General features: G+C 37.6%; 2 protein-coding genes across 5 annotated transcripts; one reads left to right on the forward strand and one right to left on the reverse strand.

Moving 5' to 3' along the window:
- Positions 1-7409: 7409 nt before the first annotated feature.
- On the reverse strand, positions 7410-9379 carry LOC116199901 (homeobox-leucine zipper protein HAT5-like). Its single transcript, XM_031530483.1, has 3 exons — positions 8994-9379; positions 8312-8715; positions 7410-7889 (listed from the first exon to the last, which is right to left on the reverse strand). Exons 1-3 carry the CDS (start codon positions 9103-9105, stop codon positions 7485-7487), a joined length of 921 nt encoding a protein of 306 aa, XP_031386343.1. The 5' UTR covers positions 9106-9379; the 3' UTR covers positions 7410-7484.
- A 4597-nt stretch (positions 9380-13976) lies between these two features.
- On the forward strand, positions 13977-20433 carry LOC116199805. Of its 4 annotated transcripts, none has more exons than XM_031530326.1 (11): positions 13977-14131; positions 14509-14804; positions 15423-15500; positions 15597-16165; positions 16768-17403; positions 17510-17664; positions 17842-18059; positions 18311-18435; positions 19014-19342; positions 19430-19533; positions 19993-20433. In XM_031530326.1, exons 2-11 carry the CDS (start codon positions 14519-14521, stop codon positions 20061-20063), a joined length of 2571 nt encoding a protein of 856 aa, XP_031386186.1. In that variant the 5' UTR covers positions 13977-14131; positions 14509-14518; the 3' UTR covers positions 20064-20433. The 4 variants fall into 4 exon arrangements, with proteins under 4 accessions (XP_031386186.1, XP_031386185.1, XP_031386184.1 ...); XM_031530325.1 differs by having other exon boundaries at positions 13982-14131; positions 14472-14804; XM_031530324.1 differs by having other exon boundaries at positions 13984-14142; positions 14472-14804.
- The last annotated feature ends 1478 nt before the right edge of the window (positions 20434-21911 follow it).

Here is a 21911-nt window from a genome sequence, read left to right on the forward strand (position 1 = left end):
ATACCATCACATTTTCTCTTTTTCTCTTTCTCCCATTCATTTTTCGTAATAACTAACTTGTTATTAATTTTTAAGTATTTATTTGATTAAGCAGTTATGAAAGACACGCCTAATTTTCTTGCTACTTTTTTATAATACAATGGAGGGTCATTAGCATGCTGTAATTTTCTAATTTACCGAGCTTTTTCTTAGTTAGGCTGGGGTGGCTCGTTGTTGGCCATCAACTAGTGATCTATAGTGAGGTCGCCAAAGGCGGCTGAGCTTGCCTACTGATATAGTGATATACAATAAAAAGATCAAGAACCTGCAATCTTCTCTAATAACAAACGAGAGAATCTTTAATGGTGCGTTTGGTTTTAGAGTTAAAGTAATTTTGATTTTGATTGTGGAAAAGGACAAATGATTATGTAGTGTGTTGAGTTAAAGTTAAAGTTAAAATTTTTTACTTGAGAAATGTGTATTTTTGTTGTGTAGTGTTTTCAGTTAAAGTTAAAGTTACAATTTTTGTGATTTTAACTGTGAAACCAAATGGAGCATAATCTTCTCGATTTGAAAAACACAAGTATTATTTGGTTTTTTAATAATAATTCAACTCAACTATATTATTCTTCAAATTAAAAAATATAATAATTATTAGTTTATCCTTTGTTCTATTTAATAATATATTCTCATTCATATTTTTTTCAAATCATTTTTAAGCTTTCATTTAATAATATTTTGCTAGCTCGTATTTTTTCTTAACCACTTTTAAAATTAAATTTTAATAATAAATTTCTTATATATTTTCACACATATATATACACATATATATTCTTATATATTAATATATTTATTAGCATTTGTAATTGAGTTGAATAATTTATCCATCAAAAACCAAACACAGGCTCAAGAATTTCCTCCAATTCCTCGGGTTTAGTGCCACTGTTAAATTTGCTTGTGTCAACAAATGAAACCATTAGTGGTGACTTGAGACTAATCCCGAGAATACTCCCTCCAGCTCTCAAGTTAATCCTCTCAAATCACAGTAAACCTTGTGTTGAAAACAGTGAACTTACCAAAACTGGTTAAGGAGTAAACCTTGTCGTGATTTCACCATCAGAGAAATGACTAGAATTAACCTGCTAAACTGGACGTATAATTCACGCACAAACCTATCAACTAGCAAGGTCACCGGCCAGTCACACTAACTACGTTTACAATAAAAAAAAATGGTCATACTAGATAAATAAAAAAAAGTATAGAAAGTCCCGATCAAGAATTAAATTTAAAATCACAATCGGTCAAATTTGAGGTTTCAAGTTCGATGTCAATTGAGACTATCCGTGTTCATTTATTAGATATTTATAATTTTTATTTTATTATATTAGGTTTATAAACTTCCCTTGTAATCGAAAAAAAAATTAAAATCTCTCATTTGGAATCGATGACTTTTGTTTATTGAAATTTAAAATAGTAAAAAAAGAAGATAGAAATTACAGAATATTATACGTTCCCCTGCAGAATGGATAGATAAGAAAATGTCTATTCCCAAATGATCACCAAATGGGATGCATTGCAGATGCTGATGCTTTTGCGTGGATGTGGAGGCCCACCCACGTGCGGGTCTACATGCGTGCAGATTCCATAGTGAAGGTTGCCTGCACGTGCGCCCTCTGACGGCCCACAAAGAGCCCAATGGGCCACGTTGCGGCGCAGCCCACAATACCTCCCCAATTTATATGAATGTATACATATATATAGCGGCTGTGCCTTATCTGATACACACACCCCTCCCGTCCCATCGAAAGTGAACCAATAGAAAGCGACCTTATGGGGGGAAGCGGGCCCCACATACCTTTTCCTGCCTTTCAGCTGGGCTCGTAGTGACCACGCGTCGGGTGCCCACTCTTGTCTCCCTGTGGGCCCGGCCCATCTTCGTTCTGTGGCGTACGTTTCCTGTCTTGCGTGGCAGGTTTGACGTTGACTGGACCCGCAACCGAATCAGGGGGCGACGCGTGTATGGCGATTCGGCTCAGCCGGATCGTGGCCGCACACGTGGAGCCAGCACCTGTCACTTTCAACGGTGGAGATTGGGGATCGTCGACCCTTCGGGGGCAGAAAAGATGGTTAGGAAAGTGTTGGGATTGGGAGGGTCGACGACTCAATTTCATTTCACTGCCCATACACGAAATTTGAATAATGGGATTGCGAATCCAAGTGAAATTCGATTGGAAATGAACCTCCTTTTTTTGTTTTCATATCACAGAATGTCATCAATTATTTAGCTGAGATCAATTCTCGTTCGGATATGAATTTTCGATGAATTTGAAATTCCTAGGTAATGTTTGCCCATATAAAATGCAAGTCGTGAAACTAATACAGTGCCTCACGGTTGGCAATTAATGAATTCATCTTTTTATCCAAAAAAAAAATGATGAACTCATGTAGCATGTACTATATTGATTGGATAATGATAAGTTCGGTTTTTCATTTTTCATTTTCATTTTGAGTGAACACAAGATAACAATGGATTTGCACGTGTACGGTGCATTGGAAAAACCTTATAGCGGGTTGGGAGTTAGAATTCACAAGACCGACTTGTAGCATTCGTCCTTGATCTCTTTAGACAACTTGTTGGGTCGTCCGAATTCACAAGATCGACTTGTAGCATTCGTTGTTAACCTCTTTCAACAACTTGTTGGGTCGTCCGTGTCTGGTCACCTTCGCCTCGTGGTGGTGGTGGTCGTGGTTGTGGATATATGTGTTTGTCTGCGTGTTTGGGGGGTTGTTTCAGTGGTGGACCCGATGGGGGCCGGCTTCGGGCGATATGGTTCGTTATATAATATGATGTTATTATCCAATTTTCCAGTAGATTCTCTTCTTTTATGAAGCTTCAGGGATCACTCGATTCAATGTAATGTGCGAGATCAAAGCTTGCTATGAGTGACAAATTCACAGACCAGCCAGCCGAGGAGTCTCCTATACAGCCTGCAGCCCATAGAAAATCTGCAAGAGGGAAATATATAATATATATATATATATATATATATATATAAAACCGGCTCATTATTTTTTTTTCGGTGGATTCTGAACTGTTCATCAGTTTTTATTGAGATTGCTTCCATGAAAAGGAAGTGTTGTGCGGCCGTCAAAAAATTTCAAGTTCGACGGGAGATTAATCGCGTTATTTTATTAATTATTAAAATTTTTATTTTATTATATTATACTCATCAAACTTACTTGTAAAAGAAAAAAATTTACTTCCTATTTTTTCCCCCTTTAATAAGACTTATCTCGTAATTCATGAACACTCCAAGAGTACACGGATCCAATCAAATAAATGATCAAATAGATGTGTCGTCGGCTTTACTAATGGTTATGCATTATTTCTGAATGGTAGGTTTGGACTCATGAGGTATATGCACATCCTAATTACTCACAACCAATCCTCGGAGGTTATATAGCTCAGACTAGCATGGGGTACTTTGCCATGTCTTGGGTGACGGACTTAGCCGATGGTGACCAATTGACAATGTTTGCATGCCCGTTATGAAGAGTACTCGGAGTTCTACAACATTGGTCGTTTTTTAGAACTTGATAGACATGTTTGAATATGAATTATGTTCCGATTCAACGTGTTAAAACTTCAACATCATATTGTAAATCTCAACAATATAATATATATTCATCTAATTAAGCGGGGATCAATTAGTTTGCAAGTGGACCCTGACGCTGTCCATGTAACTGCCGATTTATAACCTAGTAATGAAATATATTTTTTGGGGTTCTATTTATTCTCTCTTTTTTTTTTTGTATTTTAGCTTATCCTGATGAAAATTGTACGACCTTATTTGAATTCCGAATTAAAAAATTTTAACTTTAATTTTAATTTTAACTCAACACATCACTCAACAAAAATACACATTTTTCAAATAAAAAATTTTGGGTGTGTTTGTTTTTCACAAATTTTTCAATTCAACTCAACTCATCTTCACTTATTTTCAATTCAACAACACAATCATTACTTTTTTAAATTTTTAAATTTTTTAATCATTCAATTCAATTTTTAATATTAAATTCTCTCAACTATTCATTACGTTTTCACAATTCAATAATACAATCATTACTTAATTATTACTTTCTCTCAACTAATCATTACTTTTTCTCATAATTCAACAACACAATCTTTACAAATCAATTAAAATTAAAACTCAACTCAACTAAACTCTAAATTCAAACGCACTCTTTAATTTTAACTTTAACTCAATACACTACATAACAAAAACACACATTTCTCAAGTCAAATTTATATTCTCATCTCATTTGTCATTTTCCACAATCAAAATCAAAATTACTTTAACTCTGAAATCAAACGCACCGTGCAAGTTTTTGAACGTGAAATTATGAATTTTCTGCGGGGGAAGCACATTGATAACTGGACTCCCTCCATACCCTATCTCAGTTTCATCAGTATCACAGCCACTGGTCCACCTCCGCCTTTCTTAATTCATTTTTCATTTTTCTGCTGAGGCAACGCATCCGAAGACTGATAGCAATTTTTATAATTTTTTTCCCCAATTTGGAAAAATATCGATTATTATATGAAATGATAATAAATGGCCAGGCTTGCTTAATTGCATAAGCAAAGATCTTCAGGCTCGGGCCCTATATCTTTGTCGAGAAGGGAATGGTTTTGGATGTATTTCAAATGAGATCTATTAACCAAAGCTTGCATCCTGCAATATGGCGCATTACGCACCGACTGATAAGTTTAGCACACTCGTGTTCTTATAATATTTGACTCGAACTGGCGTCTAATACGGAAAAAAAAACTTGGAAGATTGATATTTAGGACGGCAAATCCAATCCTATCCTATTATATATATACATATATATGTTGAGATAGGTTATCCCACGTGAAAAATTGAGAAAGAAACCATAAGTTTATAGGAGACTTTGGTCTAGCAATATATTAATTTAAGCTTTTGGGTTACAGATGGATCCAAGTCTATGTAGGCCCAAGTAGAAATGGTATCAGAGCGGGTTATGTTTTCGTGAGCTTGTGTGGGCTCACACCACGCATATTCAGTTTCGAGACAGCCAATAGTGCGCCTCATATTAATCAGGCCCAAGAGTGACTCGATCCAGTTTCGAGGTAGCTAAAAGTGCAACTCTAGTTAGGCTCGAGTGTGGAGCTCGAGGCTAATTTGATATTTGTCCCCTTTGCACGAGCACGGAAGAGGATGTCCAGCTCGTGGTCAGTTGTTAAGGGCGGGTGTTTTAGGGCACGTGATACGTGTTGGATCACATATTGTCACGTGAGGGCGAGTGTTGAGATAAGTTATCCCACATGAAAAAATTGAGAAAGAAACCACAAGCTTATATGAAACTTGAGTCTAACAACCTATTAACTTAAGTTTTTGGATTGCAGATGGGCTCAAATCTATGTAGGCACAAGTGAAAATTTTACACTATACTTATCCTTTCCAATCTTATCACGTAAAATTTCTCCTGCTTTCAACACGCGTTTGCTTCCCCTATTCAAATTTCAATTTGTGTTTTACGAGTTCAAACTGACGGGTACATATGTGGTGCAATCTGTCTCGGTTTAAACATGTAGCAACGCGAAGCTCGGGGGCAGGCCGGTTGATGCTGCTCGGAAAAGAGGAAGCATACTGTAATGGCATTCTAGAGCATTTTGAAAATAGCACAAATGAGTACCTAATCCTAAAAGGGAGTTTCACTTATATACAAAAAATAAAAATAAAAAGAGAGAGAGAGATATGAGAGTCCACATATAGTAAAGCTTATACAATGCATTTTGCACTGAGATATAATAAATAGCTGTCAACATGAAAGTTATAGGGCACTGAAAGTCCATACCGATGGAAGGAGGCCATTGAAAATGGAGTGTGGAATTTTGACCTTTTGAGGGCATTCACCCTCAGATTCTTGACAGAATTATGCTTGATTTTTACGTGAATTCAAAATATTTTTTTAACCTATTTTTGTTGGATTTAATTGCCTGGGTTCACATTCATCTTGTGTCCTTATTGCCCATGACTTTTACACCCTTTGGAAGTCAATTAGTCATGCTTTTGTCGAAATCTCTCCATCTTGATCTCTGCACGTTCATTCTTCACGTGTCGTAAAACTGTTTATGTACATAGTACATATTGACATGTGTGTTAATGCGACAATGGAAAAACGAGCACTTCTTTATTGTCATACATACTTAATTCGATTTTCAACTAAATCCTTAGTATGGTATGCGAAAAACCGCTTCTACCATAAAGAAAACATGTCTTGTGGGGAGTCATCCTTGAGAGCCTATGGGTATCAAATTCAATAAATCGGATGGAACAGTTCTTGTACACCATAATAGCATAAAAAACCATAGTGCCTTTCGCTATCGACTTAGAGCCGACTCTTGTCTCCTGCTAAATAAAGAAGGCTTGATCTAACAATTATCGAGCCTCAGATACCGTGGCTGAATGGTATACAAGAATTGATAGCATGAGAGTGGGAAAATCCTACTATACGAGTCTATTCCCCCTGTCGAACTCGACCTGTCCCTACTAAAAAAAGCAGTGAGAATCGGAAAATTCTACTGTACCTCCCCAGTGTCTTCACACTGTTGGATTCAATTGACTTGCCCCCTACGTACACCCATCTAACAGTTGATGGAATCCCAAGTACTGATGCGTAGAGTGTGCACGGATATCGAGTATATAAAGAATCGGTCGAAATCTACCCATTAAATAGGGTCTGAATAGTTCGTATTGAAAATAAAGTAGAGTCCGAATATTAAAATAAGGAATCGGTGAAAACTGATTTAGATTCCTGCACATATGGTATTTAGAATCGATACCAAAACCGATATGTGAACCCAATAATAATTTTCCTAGTTATATTCAGATATATATTTTTCCTTTTTTACTTTACCGTCTTCTTCCCTCTCTTTCAATAAAAGCTTCGTAGTCCTTAGCACCTTTGGTTCGACGACCTCTATGTGTCATCGGTGATACTTGATCGTATTACGGATATTTTATTTTGTAAATAGATTGATGAGACATATTACTCTCCGTTGTAGGTATATTATGGATTAATCTAAGTGTATATCAATGTTTTGTTTGATATGATTACTGATTATGAATTATATATTTTCGATTTTATTTAACGAAAGTAAAAAATTTATAAATTTCAATAGGATACCTAAAATCTATGATATAATACAAGTTTTGGGTATATTTCAAATTTAGAACCTAACTGCGTAGGGTCCGACTTTAAAAACTTAAAACTTGTTCTTTACAAAGTAAGATCCAAATACTATATAAAAAAAAATACCTGGACCCGAGCACTCTGTAAACATGAAATACGATAGAAGTTTTCGCCGTGAATCTCACTGTCATAATGGAAGACTGTCAACAGATTATTAATAATTAGTTAAACTTTATTGCTATTTTAGTGCAAATTATTACAAGAGAGAGGGCCTTAAGCTGAAATCAGTAAGTCCAATTCCAAAATGGATGATCTTCAGAAGATGAGAACCCAAAAGTACAAGAAGGATAATCCATAGCAGGCTCACTGCAATTGTAGCCATCCTCAATCTTAGGAAAGTAACTCAATGGGGCCAGAAGGCTCTTGCTGATCATCAGGCTGCTCCCATCCTCGATCTCCGAGCTCTCGGGGTCGAGTCCTTGAGAAGAATTCCCGGGCTCTGTCAAGCGGGGACTTTCGGAGTCGAACACATCGCTCTTTGCAGAAGCTGCATCCTCTTGTGGCTTGGGAGCTTCCCCTGCATTCAACTCCTGAGGTTCTCCATGTAACTGACAGCCGGACTTCAAACATGTGTTCTCCTCCTCCTTGCACTCCCCGGTGGAAAGCAGTTTATCTTTGAGAGAATCCACCTGAATAATGCACAAAATTACAAACAGGCGTTAAAGGACTATTTCTTCAAGATATCGAAGTACTGCAACGGGCGAAGTTGCCGGCGAAAGAGCGCTAACAACCATTTGGTACAAAAGAATGAAAATGGAACAGTGGATTCCCAACATGAAACATTTCCCACTGTATATAGGATTCTCATCTCATCTCATCTATGTTCCACTTCTTCGTATCAAACTCGCCGTAACAACATCTATTCACCCGGCTCGACCGTATATTTTGCTTCAGTAGGTATTGTTACTATAAATTACCGCGATCCGGCTACACAAGAACATCGCGACCGCAGTGTCTAACTTGTAATTTCAACTGAAAACGTAAACGTTAGAAATAGTTTTGAATTTCGACTATGTTTCTTCTTCCGAAATTCAAACTGCGCTAGGCTCACCTCATGCTTCAGTCTCTCCTTTTCCTTGAGGAGGCTGTCGCAGTTGGCCTTGAGGCTGTCGTAGCAAGCTCTCAGAGAATCATAGTCCTTCTCCATCTGCTTGGTCTTGAACCGGGCCCGCCGGTTCTGGAACCAGATCGCAACCTGCCGGGGCTGCAACCCGAGCTCCTTGGCAAGCTGGGCCTTCCTCTCGGGCTCGAGCCGGTTCTCGACCTCGAAGCTCCTCTCCAGAAACTGAACCTGATGGGCACTCAGCCGCCTCTTCTTCCCTGGCAGCTGAAAGCACCCATCGAGCTCCAAGTCCTCCTCGGCATTCCTCACGTCTCCGGCTTGGAAGAATGCCGGTCCCGGGGTCGTGCTCGCCCCGCCTAGCTTGCTCTCGAAGTCGGACATTGAATTCGAACCTGGAAACAGCATAACAGGCAAGGTTTCAGGGGGAAAGAACTTCAAAAACGGAAAATTGTCAGAGAAAGCAGAGTGTTTTCCTAATCTGTAAAAGCGACAGCTCTGTTTCAGAGTGATACAACCAAGAAATGCAGGGAATCTTCAATCCTTTGTTCTCAGAGAAAATCAGGGAAAATAGCTTGGCTTTACGTGAAGTACACTAAGCAGAAGTGGTGGCAGAGAATCTTGCAGAAAAACAGAGCACGAGAGAAGTCGACAGGGTGTATAAGTTAGTCACCGTCAAAGATGGTGGAAGAATCGGGGACCCAGATAGAATCAAGAAGCCCGTTGTCGGTCTTGACGGAAGCCTTCGACTTCGAAGCGGGAGTACGAGCTTTCCCGCCTGCCATTGTTGTGCCCTGAAGGTTCTAACAGGAGACTTGGGATGCCAAATGGCGGAGAAAAGTCATGCGTTTGAAGGTGATCGACCGCCCGCAGCCTGAGCAAGGAAGAAGAAGAAGTAGGAGAAGATGCCGTGGAGAGGATTGTCACGGTAATGTGGAAAGTTTTGAGATTGAGGGGGAGCCTCAGAATTTTTCAAAGTCCAATTTTTCGAGCTACAGAGCTGGGAAGGCAGAGGCAGAGCCTAAATGGTAGCTTGCACGAGAGCCCCTTGCCGAAGGGACGGGGGTTTCCCCTTTTTCTTCTCGGGGACAAGCTACTGAAGTTACGGTTTTGCCCCGACTACTATATCATCGAACAACAGGTCAAGTAGCAGCTCAAGCTAAGATTAATTCCATCAATAGGTTAAGAATATCTCACGACCTTTAAAAAAAAAAAAACTCATAATCTCATCGTAAAAGATAATAGTTCTATGTCTGTCGTGAGGCGCTGCTAATAGCTTTATGAAAAATACTATGTTGCTATGTACTATATATACTTGGTCAGTTATGATCACACAAGCCAAAATTGACTGTTATGGTGTGTATATGGGGGATTGTTCGACTGGATCGATTTTCCGAGCTAGGTTGTATAATACGACCCCCCTATTGTTCGAGCATCCAAGTGGCTGTGAATAGTTAGTAAACACTCACGTGGTTTCTACATATAATGACTCTTCTTTGGCACCATAATTGTCATATACATAAATGCTGGAAAAACATGGTGTTCTATGATTTGTTCTATGGTTACCTAAATTTTTTGGTTGGGTACGGATAGTTTTGCCTACTTACTTATGGTCCGAAGACACGTGTTACTCTGCGGTAATTTGTTGATAGATTTTATACTGATGCTATGTTCATCAACTTAGAGTGAGTTTGGGAGTATGATGAGAGCCACGTTTATTTTTCAACTTTTCTTTTCTTATTAGGGGCAAAAATTGCATATAGAGAGAATTTTTCAAATCATTTAGCAATTATAAATGTGATTTTTTTTAAAGAAAAGTACTTCTGCTTGATGTGTAATTGAAATATCAATCAATAACCTATTGTGCTTTTAATAATTTTAAAATATATCATAAATACTTAAAGTTATTCTGAAATCAATAATTATTTTTTACACTTGTTTCAATGCAATTTCATCGGGAATAAATAACGCTTGCAAACCAACCTTTGCTCCGTATTGTTTTCGCCAGGAGACAGGATAATATATTATATAGAAGAAATTTACTATGTTATAATGTCATGAAAGTTAAAAAATGTACCACATTCGAATGGTTTCTAATAGGAAGATATATGAAAAATCTTGTTGGCGAGTCTCGAATATGGAATATCTCAATTTCGAATGAGCATGTTGCGGCTCCGCTTGCCTTTTCCAAATTGTAAATTTTAATTAGAAAGACAGAGCTTGACGAGGGCAACTTGGTAAAGAAGGGGAAGGAGAAGGGATGTCGATGACAACGAGGAGGGAGAAGGGAAAGCAAAGTTAAGACATTGTGTCCAATCAATCACTTTCAGATTTGGAAGCTCCGAGTTTAGGGACAGGCCATGACTCACCACCCCCCTTCGCCTATATTTTTTCGAGAAAATATTGAATTAGTATTATTCATTCATTAAATTGAGTATTAAAAGTGAAAATTCGATCTCACATTGGTCTCGCAATTTCGCATCGAACATTCTAACTGATTCTTACTCATACAGAGTATATGAGTAATACGGTCATAATGTTTTTTTTTCATATTTCTCCCAGCCTCTCACTCATTAAAGTTAAATTAAATGCAAGTCCCTGTAGTTTTACACTATTTGTACATAGGGATCTGATCTTTTTACTCCCTTCGTACAGAGACAGGAGAAAGGAGGAAGTGAGGAGCACAGAAAACGAGTCTAGTAATTTTATAAAATATCTAGTCTTGAACTTCTTAATTACCGAATAAAAATGTGCGTTATTGTACTGCATTCACTTTAATATTTATGGATAACTAGCATACTACAAGGAAAACTCTCGAATAAGTTAACCTTGAAGTTAAACAAGAAAATTTGCCTATTAATCCGAGATGTTTTTATCTCCTATAAAAATATCGTCATACCTCGATATTGTTTTAAAATTACTTGTCAGTCTTGAGATCCTTAAGTAGTCAATAGCGAAGAAAGGATGATACATACTTAAAACGTTAAAGTTACGTGCGGTTGTAGTTGGTGTAGTATCAGAATCAGAGTGGAGGTGTATACTCTTGATTTCGTGAGGAATTAAAAAAGGGCACGGATATGACGTTTATGCAAACAAAATAAATATTTTTTTTCTTTTAGAACCAATCAACTATAAGGAGATTCTTTTTTCGTTGAATTAAAGGCAGGAATGGGAGGCCAGTATAGCAACCGCTCTAGAGATCAGAGGGGTTTCACGGCCGTCATCGAATGTTTTATTCGTCTGAATGGATAAAGAGTTCGGTGAGATATAGTTTACTTAGGTTATCATGATTCCATCAAAGCGCACAATGGACCAGAACAGTTCTCATAGGATAGAGGATAATGATCTATTAACATAATTACCTTTGTGTTTAAGTCGAGTTTCGATCTCTTAACCTATCATATAAAAGACGAAATCCGTTACTAATTGGACTACCACTTTGATGGTAACAATAAGGAGATTCATTCATATTAATTTAGTTAGATTTTTTTCTCGTAGAACCAACCAACTATAAGGAGATTCATTCATATTAATTAATTAGATTTTTTTTCTCTGATAATACATACTAATCTATTATAATATTGGTTTTCTATAAAGATTAAATGGTCCAATCAAAGCTTTTAGGTATTTCCCACTACTGCTTTTTGCATGATTGATATTTTTATTTCTTGGGTTGGACCATTAGAGCCGGTGCATCTCATTTGTTCATGCAGCTTACTCACGAGGGCGACATGAATTAAATGGTCTGGATAGTAATATTTCTATCATCAATGAAAAGCAATTGAATGGCCCCGAAAAGGGTATATTTTTTGTTTTTTTTGGGGGGTGGGGGGCGGCGCGTAAGGAGGAAAATCAAAGCTTTTGGTTGCTTAAGAGTCTGGTTAACTTGAGGCCACAATCATTTGATAAAAAAGAATTCATCTATTTCAAGATGAACTCTGCTTCCATAAAGTATGCATTGATTATGGTGAATTCGTCTTATTAATTTGTTCCGTGATTAGGAAGACTGATGGACCTAACTAATAATTCCACTAATAATAATCAAACTTAAAACATTTTAATTTTATATCAAGCGGGAGTGACGATATTGTTAAATTACTTCATTTCTCTTGAGGATTTTTTTTTCTTTTCTATTGTAAGGATATTTTATGAGCCTGTAATAAGAAAATAGAGGGGCGAACTAAGTGGGTTGATTTTAAGTGATTATTTTTCTTAAATAAAGTCTCGATTAATCCTCGCGAATAGAGAAAATTCACGATATGAGAGATACGTCCCTTAATAGGCCGACATGTCTCGAACAAAATTAGTTGTGATTCATTGATTTCGAAAACCATGATGCACACCGAGATAATAGAGGGAAAAGCAGCATGAAATACTTAATCGACAGTTCAAATAGGAAGCATATTTTTTTTTTTCTTTAATCAAGAATGAGTATTATTACATTAAATCGTACTTCTCTTAAATGAATTTAATTTAGGTAAAATGTTAACTTGATCACGATGGATTGCGTCACTATCTAAATGTCAAAGATATTTTCTTTGGGGAGAGAAAACTACAGAGGGTTTGATGGAAGAAACTTGAAGCTCATGACTTCTGTTTTGCACTTGGTCATTAATTATATCTCGATCAAGAATACCATTTGAGATATAAGTGATATTCAAAAGACAATATTAGATCCATTGGGCTTGCTCTTCCCTCACAAGTATGCTTCTATTATATACTTAAGATGAAATTTGAGTTATCTTAAAAGATCTTAAAATAATTTTAGAAATAACCATAAGATGTAAGTAGTTTGTAAATTTAAAACTTCAACTGTATTGACGGATTTGAAGTTCATTAGAAGCATCCGATGAAAGGACAGATTTAGGGGGTGCGTCGGGAGGCGATCGCTTCCCTTGGACTCAGGAAAATTTATGAAATCTCTATTAAAATTTGTTGAATTTATCAAAATTTCAATAAAATTATCCTATTTCGTCTCCCTTGAACATAATTTATAGATCCATCCCTAATTCAATGACCAAGATCAAGTGGACGTTTGAACGTCCATTCTTAGCTAGCTAATAGGCGGAGAATGCTTGCTACAATTTTATCCAAAAATAAATCCTCGGAAGTCAGAAGTAATCTATATTATTGTGTAAAGAGAGAGACTTGGCTTCCGTCTCACTTTTACTTTTTCGAATTGCCCTTACGAAATATGTTTCAATCAATTAATTAAAGCCATCACTCTTAGGTTAAAAGGTAATTTAATTAATTACTGTCGGCTAACTCTTCCCGCCCATCCTATTTTCTCTCACTTTCCCACTTTCTCCTATTTTTCCTCCCCCTCACCATTTCGTCGCCCATCTCCAATTTTTTTTTTCTTATCTTCTTTTTATGTAACAATTATTCATACAATGTAACATCATATTTAGCTCAAGAAATAGTTTTGAAAACTAATATTATTTTTAATTCTTTGCGTACTCTAGTATGTAACCATTGAAGGAATCCATCTGAACTACCACATGGTGCCAAACAAATGGGCCCTGTGGGCCTACAGAGCCATAAATGGGTCAGCCTGTAAGTGGGCTCAAATAGTCCAAAATTCTCTCCTGGGCCGAATCAAGCAGTCCACCTGATTCGGACGAAGACGGAAAAAAAAATGCAAAGAAAAACAGAAGTTCAAAAAAAAAAAATGGAAACCATCGTGACATCGTCGTTCTCTTCTCCTTCAACCGCAGGTCTCTTTCTGCTCAGATTGCCTCCATGACTGTGTGAGCTCGAAGGAGGATTCCACTCAGCAGAGCGTGCTACTCAGCCTCCACCCACCGCCAAGTTAGTTCAGAGTACTCTCTCTTCCCTCCTTCTGCTTCGTTTGCTTCCTAGTTGCAGATCGGATCCGGGTTCTCAAGGCCCGGATCCTCTTCTATGACGATCTGGTGCTTCCGGCCCGGATCGTGCTGCTGCGAACGTCTCTGTGGAGTTGTTCAGCGGGAAAGGGAATCATAGTTGGCCCCTAGCTTGTAGTTTCTAATCTAGCTGGTATCTATCGGCATTTCCTCTTGTTGGTGCATCCAGTCAATCTCAATCATCTCTTGCATGCAATATGAGAATCTGAGCTGATAGACCGCTTCCTCCCGTTGAAACCTACTTCTGATACCGAGAATTATGGCAGATTCATGCTGATCTTGGGCATCTTTCTTCTCCCCCAGTAACTAGGCAATGAATTTTCTGCTGCGGTCCCCCCAACCAGCGGCTTCCGAGCTGCCACCCGTGAATGAAAGCAGTGCTGATGCCAATCATGTCTCCAAACCGGTGACCACTTTAGAGGGTCTTATATCTGAGGATCCATTTCCGCGGTATGAAGTTTCTGAAGACAATGGAGAGAGTGATGGTGTTAGGAGTTCTGATGGGATCCTTACCGGACGCAGTTCGACAGCTGATGTTCCCATTGTAGACAAACATTCCGATGTTTCCGAAGAAGAAGGGTGGATAACCATCCCCTGCAGTATGTCCTCATCACTCTAGATCACCATCTCTCTTTATTGTTTAGTAAGATCTAATCAACTTGAAACACGGATTGTGATGCGGAATCATAGAGTTGAGTTAGCGTGATTGTTTCTTCGACATGAGCATGAGTTTTGATTGCTGTTGCTTGTACAGGGCTGCCAAAATTGAAAATATATGACTGAATTTGGACATAGATACACTAATACATCCAAGTAGAGATGAAAAGCTCTCCCACATCTTTAAATCAGTGAAACGTTACATTAGCACGTATATTCCATGGAAGGTGATTGATCACCTTGGTGTCAATGTCTTATATACATCTCACATATATATGCATACCATTGTCTTTTCATGTTGACAAGTTATGTGATTGGAGGATGGTGAGTGAGTTTTATATTCAAGAATTTTACCAGTAGTGCTATCTTCCCGTATCTGAATTGGGGACACCCCACTGATCAGTTTGATCTCATATGTTGTGAGTCTTATGGTTTTGTAACTAATTCAAATTGACCTGAGTTATGTGGAGCATCCTTTTTTGCCTACATACTCTGCAGTTGTTGTATTATGAGTCTATGTGATATGTGGATTCTGATAGCAAATTTCAATGCTTTTGCAGAGGAACTCCCTGCTGACTGGAAGAATGCACTGGATATACGTTCATTGCGTTCTCTCAACCGTTCTTTTGTTTTTCCAGGTGGCTATACCTGCCTCTTAATTTCTCTCTCTCTCTTTCTTTCTCTCTGGGAGGTGATGTACTTATGGCATAGGATGAACTCTGTTTCTGTTCCAGGCGAACAGGTTCATATATTGGCATGTTTATCAGCAAATGAGCAGGAGACAGAAATTATTACCCCTTTCAGAGTTGCCGCAGTGATGAGTAAGAATGGTATAAGATGGAGCCCTAAAAAGGAAAATGGAGATGTAGGAGCTGGAAGGGATTCGGTGTCAGGGAATGTTGAAGTCCATGATAAAGAAGATAAAGATCAGAGTAATGAAAGCCCATCACAAGGAAAAACTAACCATGAAAAAGATATGTCTGCTGGTGAATCTCTGCTACGGAAGGAAGACCAAAAATTAAAAACTGAAACGTTACTGCAAAGATTCAATAATTCCCATTTCTTTGTGAGAATAGCAGAGTCAGGGGATAAGCTTTGGTCTAAGAAAGGTGTTTCTGACAAATCTTTAGAGTCTTCTGACACGAGTGATCAAATCTCTGCCACAAGTGGAAACAATGAAACTCTAAAAGATAGCTCTGGCCTCAGTGCAATTATAGATAAAGGAAATTTTAAAGCCAATGCATCAGGTGGAGTGGCTAGGGGTGCAGTTCAGTGTTGTGCTCTTGCTAATGGAGATTTAGTGGTATGTGCCTCCAGACCTTAAAGCTGTTTGAATATTTTTACCATTTCTTGCATGTACATGAATGAAGCTTTTAGAATTAGGATCTTTGTGCTGTCTTGCTTTGGTAATTATTTTACCATTAGAAAGTTTCATGTGAGCCTTTTTCTTCTTTTCCTACCCTGGCGAGCATTATTGTGCATCTTGTACATATTCTGAAATATGAACACCAATATTTTACTCTACCAATTATGGGTTACATCTATATTCTCTATTGGGGATATAGATGGCATATAAATTGCATAGAAAAAATGCTCTTGACATCCCAATCCATGCTGTTGGATTTACTGCCCCAAACACTTTTTGATGATATCATGGAAGCAATGATATATGCTATAAAATAAGAAAAATGCATGCCTTTAAATGTTAACTTGAAGCCGGCTCAATTCACACTAGTTTAATATGTATTTGATATAAATGATGGTGATGATAATAATAATAAAGGAAGGTCGTTTGATTAGGTTTACTGCTGGTGTTAATTCCATGCTCAGCATTATTCAACTGCTTACTAATTAGAACAAGTTCAATAACTGATTCTCATTCGGTTCTTCTTTGGAAGGATGCAGGTTCTGTTACAAATAAATGTTGGTGTCGATTTGTTAAGAGACCCCATTATTGAGATTCTTCAATTTGAGAAATATCAGGCCAAAAGTCCCTCTTTAGAGAACCAAGAAGATGCAGCTTATGCAAATGGGGATCCTTGTAAAGAACTGTTAACATGGTTGCTGCCCCTAGAGAACACAGTTCTTCCTCCAGTCCGCCCTTTATCACCTCCTACTTTGGCTTCTGTGCCAGGAATCGGAAGCACATCCCAAAGATCCAATTTCTCAGCAGCGTCAGGCTCTCAGATATTCTCTTTTGGCAATTTCAGGAGCTACTCCATGTCATCGATTCCTCAGAATCCTGCAGCACCTCCTACACCCACAGCTCACAGTTCCAAATCTACCAGCTTGGACCTTGACGACTGGGATCGAGTTTCAAAGCAGAAGCCTCTACCTGGTAAAAGGATTGGTAAAGAGGGGCTATTATCATTTAGAACTGTCTCATTGGAGCCAGAAAGGTTTTCTGTTTGTTGCGGACTAGAAGGCATCTATACGCCTGGGAAAAGGTGGCGGAGGAAACTGGAAATCATTCAACCTATTGAAATACAATCTTTTGCTGCTGAGTGTAACACGGATGATCTCCTTTGTGTGCAGATAAAGGTTTGTGCTGTGCCTTGTACTGGATGAAGTTACAACAATTGTGAATGTTTGTCATAAATCATCTAATTACAATGTTGTATTTACTAAGGTATGAATTATTTCGCAGAATGTTTGTCCAGCACATATACCTGATATTGTGATGTATATAGATGCAATAACAATTGTTCTTGAGGAGGCTGCAAAAGGTGGACCACCAGTATCGTTTCCAATTGCATCTATTGAACCTGGAGAAGATTATAGTCTGCCAAATCTAGCTCTCCGGTTAGTCAAATGCTCACTCTTTGAAATACTGTCTTGTGGTTTGAAATGTTACTTTTGCTTGTTCAGAAGGCAGCATCAGATTTTCGCAGTAAGAGTTCTAATAATTACTTCATTATTAATGCTTCTTTTATTCATTTGAATTGATGAGCTTAATTGAGGTTTCCTTTTTTATTGCAGGAGAGGGGAGGAGCACTCTTTTATCATTAAACCAGCGATTTCTGCATGGAAGAAACTCGATGCTCAAGATCGAAGAAGTGCTCAGTCATCATCATCAACGCAGACACTAATTAAAAATACATCAAGCTTGCGTGTTTCCTCAAAGATTGTTGAAGAAAAGAATATCTCATCCACAGACCATTATGCAATCATGGTGTCTTGTCACAGCAACCACACAGGTACCAGCGGAGTTATTAGATGTTTCTTCTACAAGTGGAGAGTAGTTGCACTTATCTGTTTTTTTATATTTTATTTTTTTGGAATAGCGATGATGATATTAAAAGCACCAAAATGTTTAGTACACTTATCCAAAGAAAAGCTCAAAGAGCGTAAAAGGAGGAAATTGGAAAATGCTATACAAATCTCAAGACTTGCAAAATTGACAGTTTTCTTTTACTTTTCCTTTTGTTTCTATTTATTTGTGGTGTAGAATCAAGACTGTTCTTCAAGAAGCCCACAAGTTGGCGACCCCGCATCTCTAGGGATATTATGATTTCCGTTGCCTCAGAAATATCGAGGGAATCTCCTGGACCAAACACCCAGCTTCCCGTGCAGGTCTGTCTTATTCAAATAATTGTCTCAAGTCAGCATATTTCCTATTTTATTTATTTGTCAAATCAATTTCGTAGGTTGTAATCTATACATTTCTGATTTGGTTTATGGGTCATAAAATGATTATCCCTGAGTTGGCACCAAATGGTGCAAAGGACAAAAATCATCCCAAATTTCTACGTACCCATATTTCAAAGTAGAGGTGCTAGTTGTGCTCTTTTCCCCATTATATAAATCATCTCTCTTTTTTTCTTGATATCTAAAAAGAAAAGTGACTCATCAAATGAGCGGCAAGCTAGTTTCGTAAGGTGACTGGAAAATAAGGGGGAAATTAAAATGGCTTGAAATTTAGCCACCCAAATTTCACTCTCCTGCATTTTTCTTATAAATGGCTTGAAATTTAGCCACCCAAATTTTACTCTCACGCATTTTTCTTAAGTCTACTTCCCGTGAAATTCAAATCAATGAAGCAATCAATCAGGTGTCGTTTTGAATCAATTCCTCTAGATTTATCAGAATCAGTTCATTACATGGATTGACGTGCTCCAAAACCTGTTGACCTAACTAGCTTAAAATTTCAGGTTTTAACCCTCCAGGCTTCAAATATGACCTCCGAAGATCTAACAATGACAATCCTGGCGCCAGCTTCATTCACATCACCTCCATCTATAGTATCTCTAAATTCTTCTCCCACTTCACCCATCAGCCCTGTAATGGGCCTTACCGAGTTCAATGGAAAACTGGGCAGTTCGATGCAGAAGCCTCCTGCTGCGGAAAATCAGAAGAAAAATGCCAGTGGGGAGTTGAGATCGGTCTCAGTCAATGAGCAGGGATCCCCTATGTCTGATGCCATTCTGAATACTGATCTGGGCTGCACTCATTTGTGGCTGCAGAGTAGAGTTCCTTTGGGGTAATATTCTTTAGCTATACTTTTCTCTCTATCTAGTTAGTAATACAGTTTGAGCGCATGTTCATATGTTTCTGATGCGAATTTCAGGCGCGTTCCTTCCCAAACTACTGCCACCATCAAACTCGAACTGCTTCCGTTGACTGATGGTATAATTACATTGGACACATTGCAAGTTGATGTTAAAGAGAAAGGTGAGTATCTACCAGGTCGTTTTTTCCACCAGTTCTTGTTTTGATGCCCGAGCTATATGAATTCTGGATTGAGGCATCCTCTGGATCTTCAGTAACTGTTTTCTTTCTCTGCTTTATGAAAAACTGGCTAGTTATCGAAAAGAATTTAAAAAAAAAAAATCCTTTGTGGCGATTCAGTTAGGGAAGAGAGTGGATTATTGGTGTCAAATGATGCTTGCTTTGCTGCAAATACCACTCCACATGTTTTCAGAAATAATATTCCACTATTTTTTTTAGTCATAGTGTTCTTGAGGCAGAAGACACTTTCGGAAATAAACAGTGGCTTGATTTCAGGAAAAAGTGCTAGCCCTAGGGGCACAATGCTCCAGATTTACGCTCATTTTGCACTTGCCCAATGCAGATTTTATTGGAGAAGCTCGGTGAGAATAGATTCTAATCGAATTGCCTACTGAAATACAGGTCGGACGTATATTCCGGAGCACTCATTGAAGATAAACGCCACCTCAAGCATCTCCACCGGGATTATTTAACATTGTTCTTAGTTCGACCTCCATCTGCTTCATCCGGATCTTATCCTGTTGGAGCTTCTCTGGTCTGGTTCTATGTGCTTGGTTCCTCTTGGAATGTGTCTTGTCCAGCGCCCGAGATTGGGTTCGGAAGCAAATTGAGAATGTGTTTTCGTAGGGTACAGCCTTTTAATTATCTTTGTTGTATACAAAAGCTGGGAGAGTGGCATTCTTTTTGTACACCGCCCTTGCATGGGAAGAAAAGAGACTTGTAGTTAGAGATGAACTCACAGAAGTGTATGAATTGTATCTGTTTGATACTTTTCTGGAGGGAAAAAATGGAGAGCATTTCATTAGTCCCATTTATTTATTATCGAGAAAAAAGTTCGGGAAATTTCTTGTCAGCTCTCTTTCACATTGACGGATGCGATGAGTTTGTAGGTTGGATAGGCTCAAGGGGTTTGGTCTAATAGTTAAGCGGGCAATTCTCATAGAAGTCAGTTGGAACCGACTGTCGACAAATCTTATGAAGATCGTGATTATGTTCGTTTTGCAGTACGAAAATTAGATGCGTGCTTTCATTACGCTCAGAATTTATTAAACTAATTTAGAACTTGCCATTTTTTTTAGGCATACCGTCTACGTGATATATTGAGTTCCTTATATTTCTTTTTTCCTATCCTCAATTAAATTCCTAATAATAAAAAATCTAATATGATTTGCAAAGATTATGATTATATAAAACAATTAAAATTGGTCCATCCGAAGGGGTGGCGAGGAGGGGGGTTACACCACCTCGTCCATCCATCCCTTTTTTTTTTATTGAATTTAGTTTTTCTTTTTAGTTTGTACCGCTTGGTATGAAAGTCCAATGAGACAATTAATTTAGTTTTTATTTGAATCATTTACTATCAATGGAGAATTCATGATTTTTACACATAATTAGTTTTATCATTAATTGGTTATATTATATATTAGTTATTACACAAGTCATTATGATAAATCAAAATATTAATAAATTTTTTTGACTGGCAACATCCCACTGGTGCAATCCCCTAGTATAGATCATAACTTAAAAAAAAAAAAACGAACGGGTAGTTGACCAGGGAGGAAGAGAAAGAGAACGAGGGAGAAAAGAGTGTTGGAAAAAAATGATGAGAAGTAAAAGTCAGTGAATGTGGTAAATTTATGATCATATCCTCCATTAAATGGTTCTTATAAATTGAATTACGATCATATTCTTTATTTAACTGCTCTTATAAATTGAATTATTCATAATATAATAATAATTATTTTTTCAGTTGTAAGGGGGTCAATGGGCATAGTACGAGAATATAAATTAAAGATAAATAAAATGATACATAAATCTCACTTATGAGTATCAAACTCAAGATATCTTGAATATGAGTCGATGTTTTATGTCACTGCACAAAGACTCTTCCTTAATAAATTATTTTGGGAATGTGAAAGTGAACGAAAGCATATATTTGAATATTATAACCGTAGACACAAAGATATTCATTTACTTAGGAAAAAAAGGTGATAAAATTATTGCCATTAAATTAAGAAAATATTTGTTTGGATAAGGCAGACATTCTCCTCTTTGACGGCCAAAAAAAAAGGAAAAAGGAAAAGGTAATTTCGTTTCGTCTTTTGTTTTTTTTTTCAGTATCTTTTCCCTAGATAAAGAGTGGAAATTCTTTGTATTAGGATAAATAACAATAAAAACAAATAATAGTAAATTAATTAAAAAGGGAAAGGAAAAAAAAGTGGGAGTTTTTAGAAAATTGTTGGAACAAAGCGAGAGAGACGCATGCGGGAAGCAAGTGGCCTACACCATGAGATGAGAAGAAGAGACCAAACCGTGGCGCG

The sequence above is a fragment of the Punica granatum genome, chromosome 3 (genome assembly GCF_007655135.1).
Source record: "Punica granatum isolate Tunisia-2019 chromosome 3, ASM765513v2, whole genome shotgun sequence".
Taxonomy (NCBI): Eukaryota; Viridiplantae; Streptophyta; class Magnoliopsida; order Myrtales; family Lythraceae; genus Punica; species Punica granatum.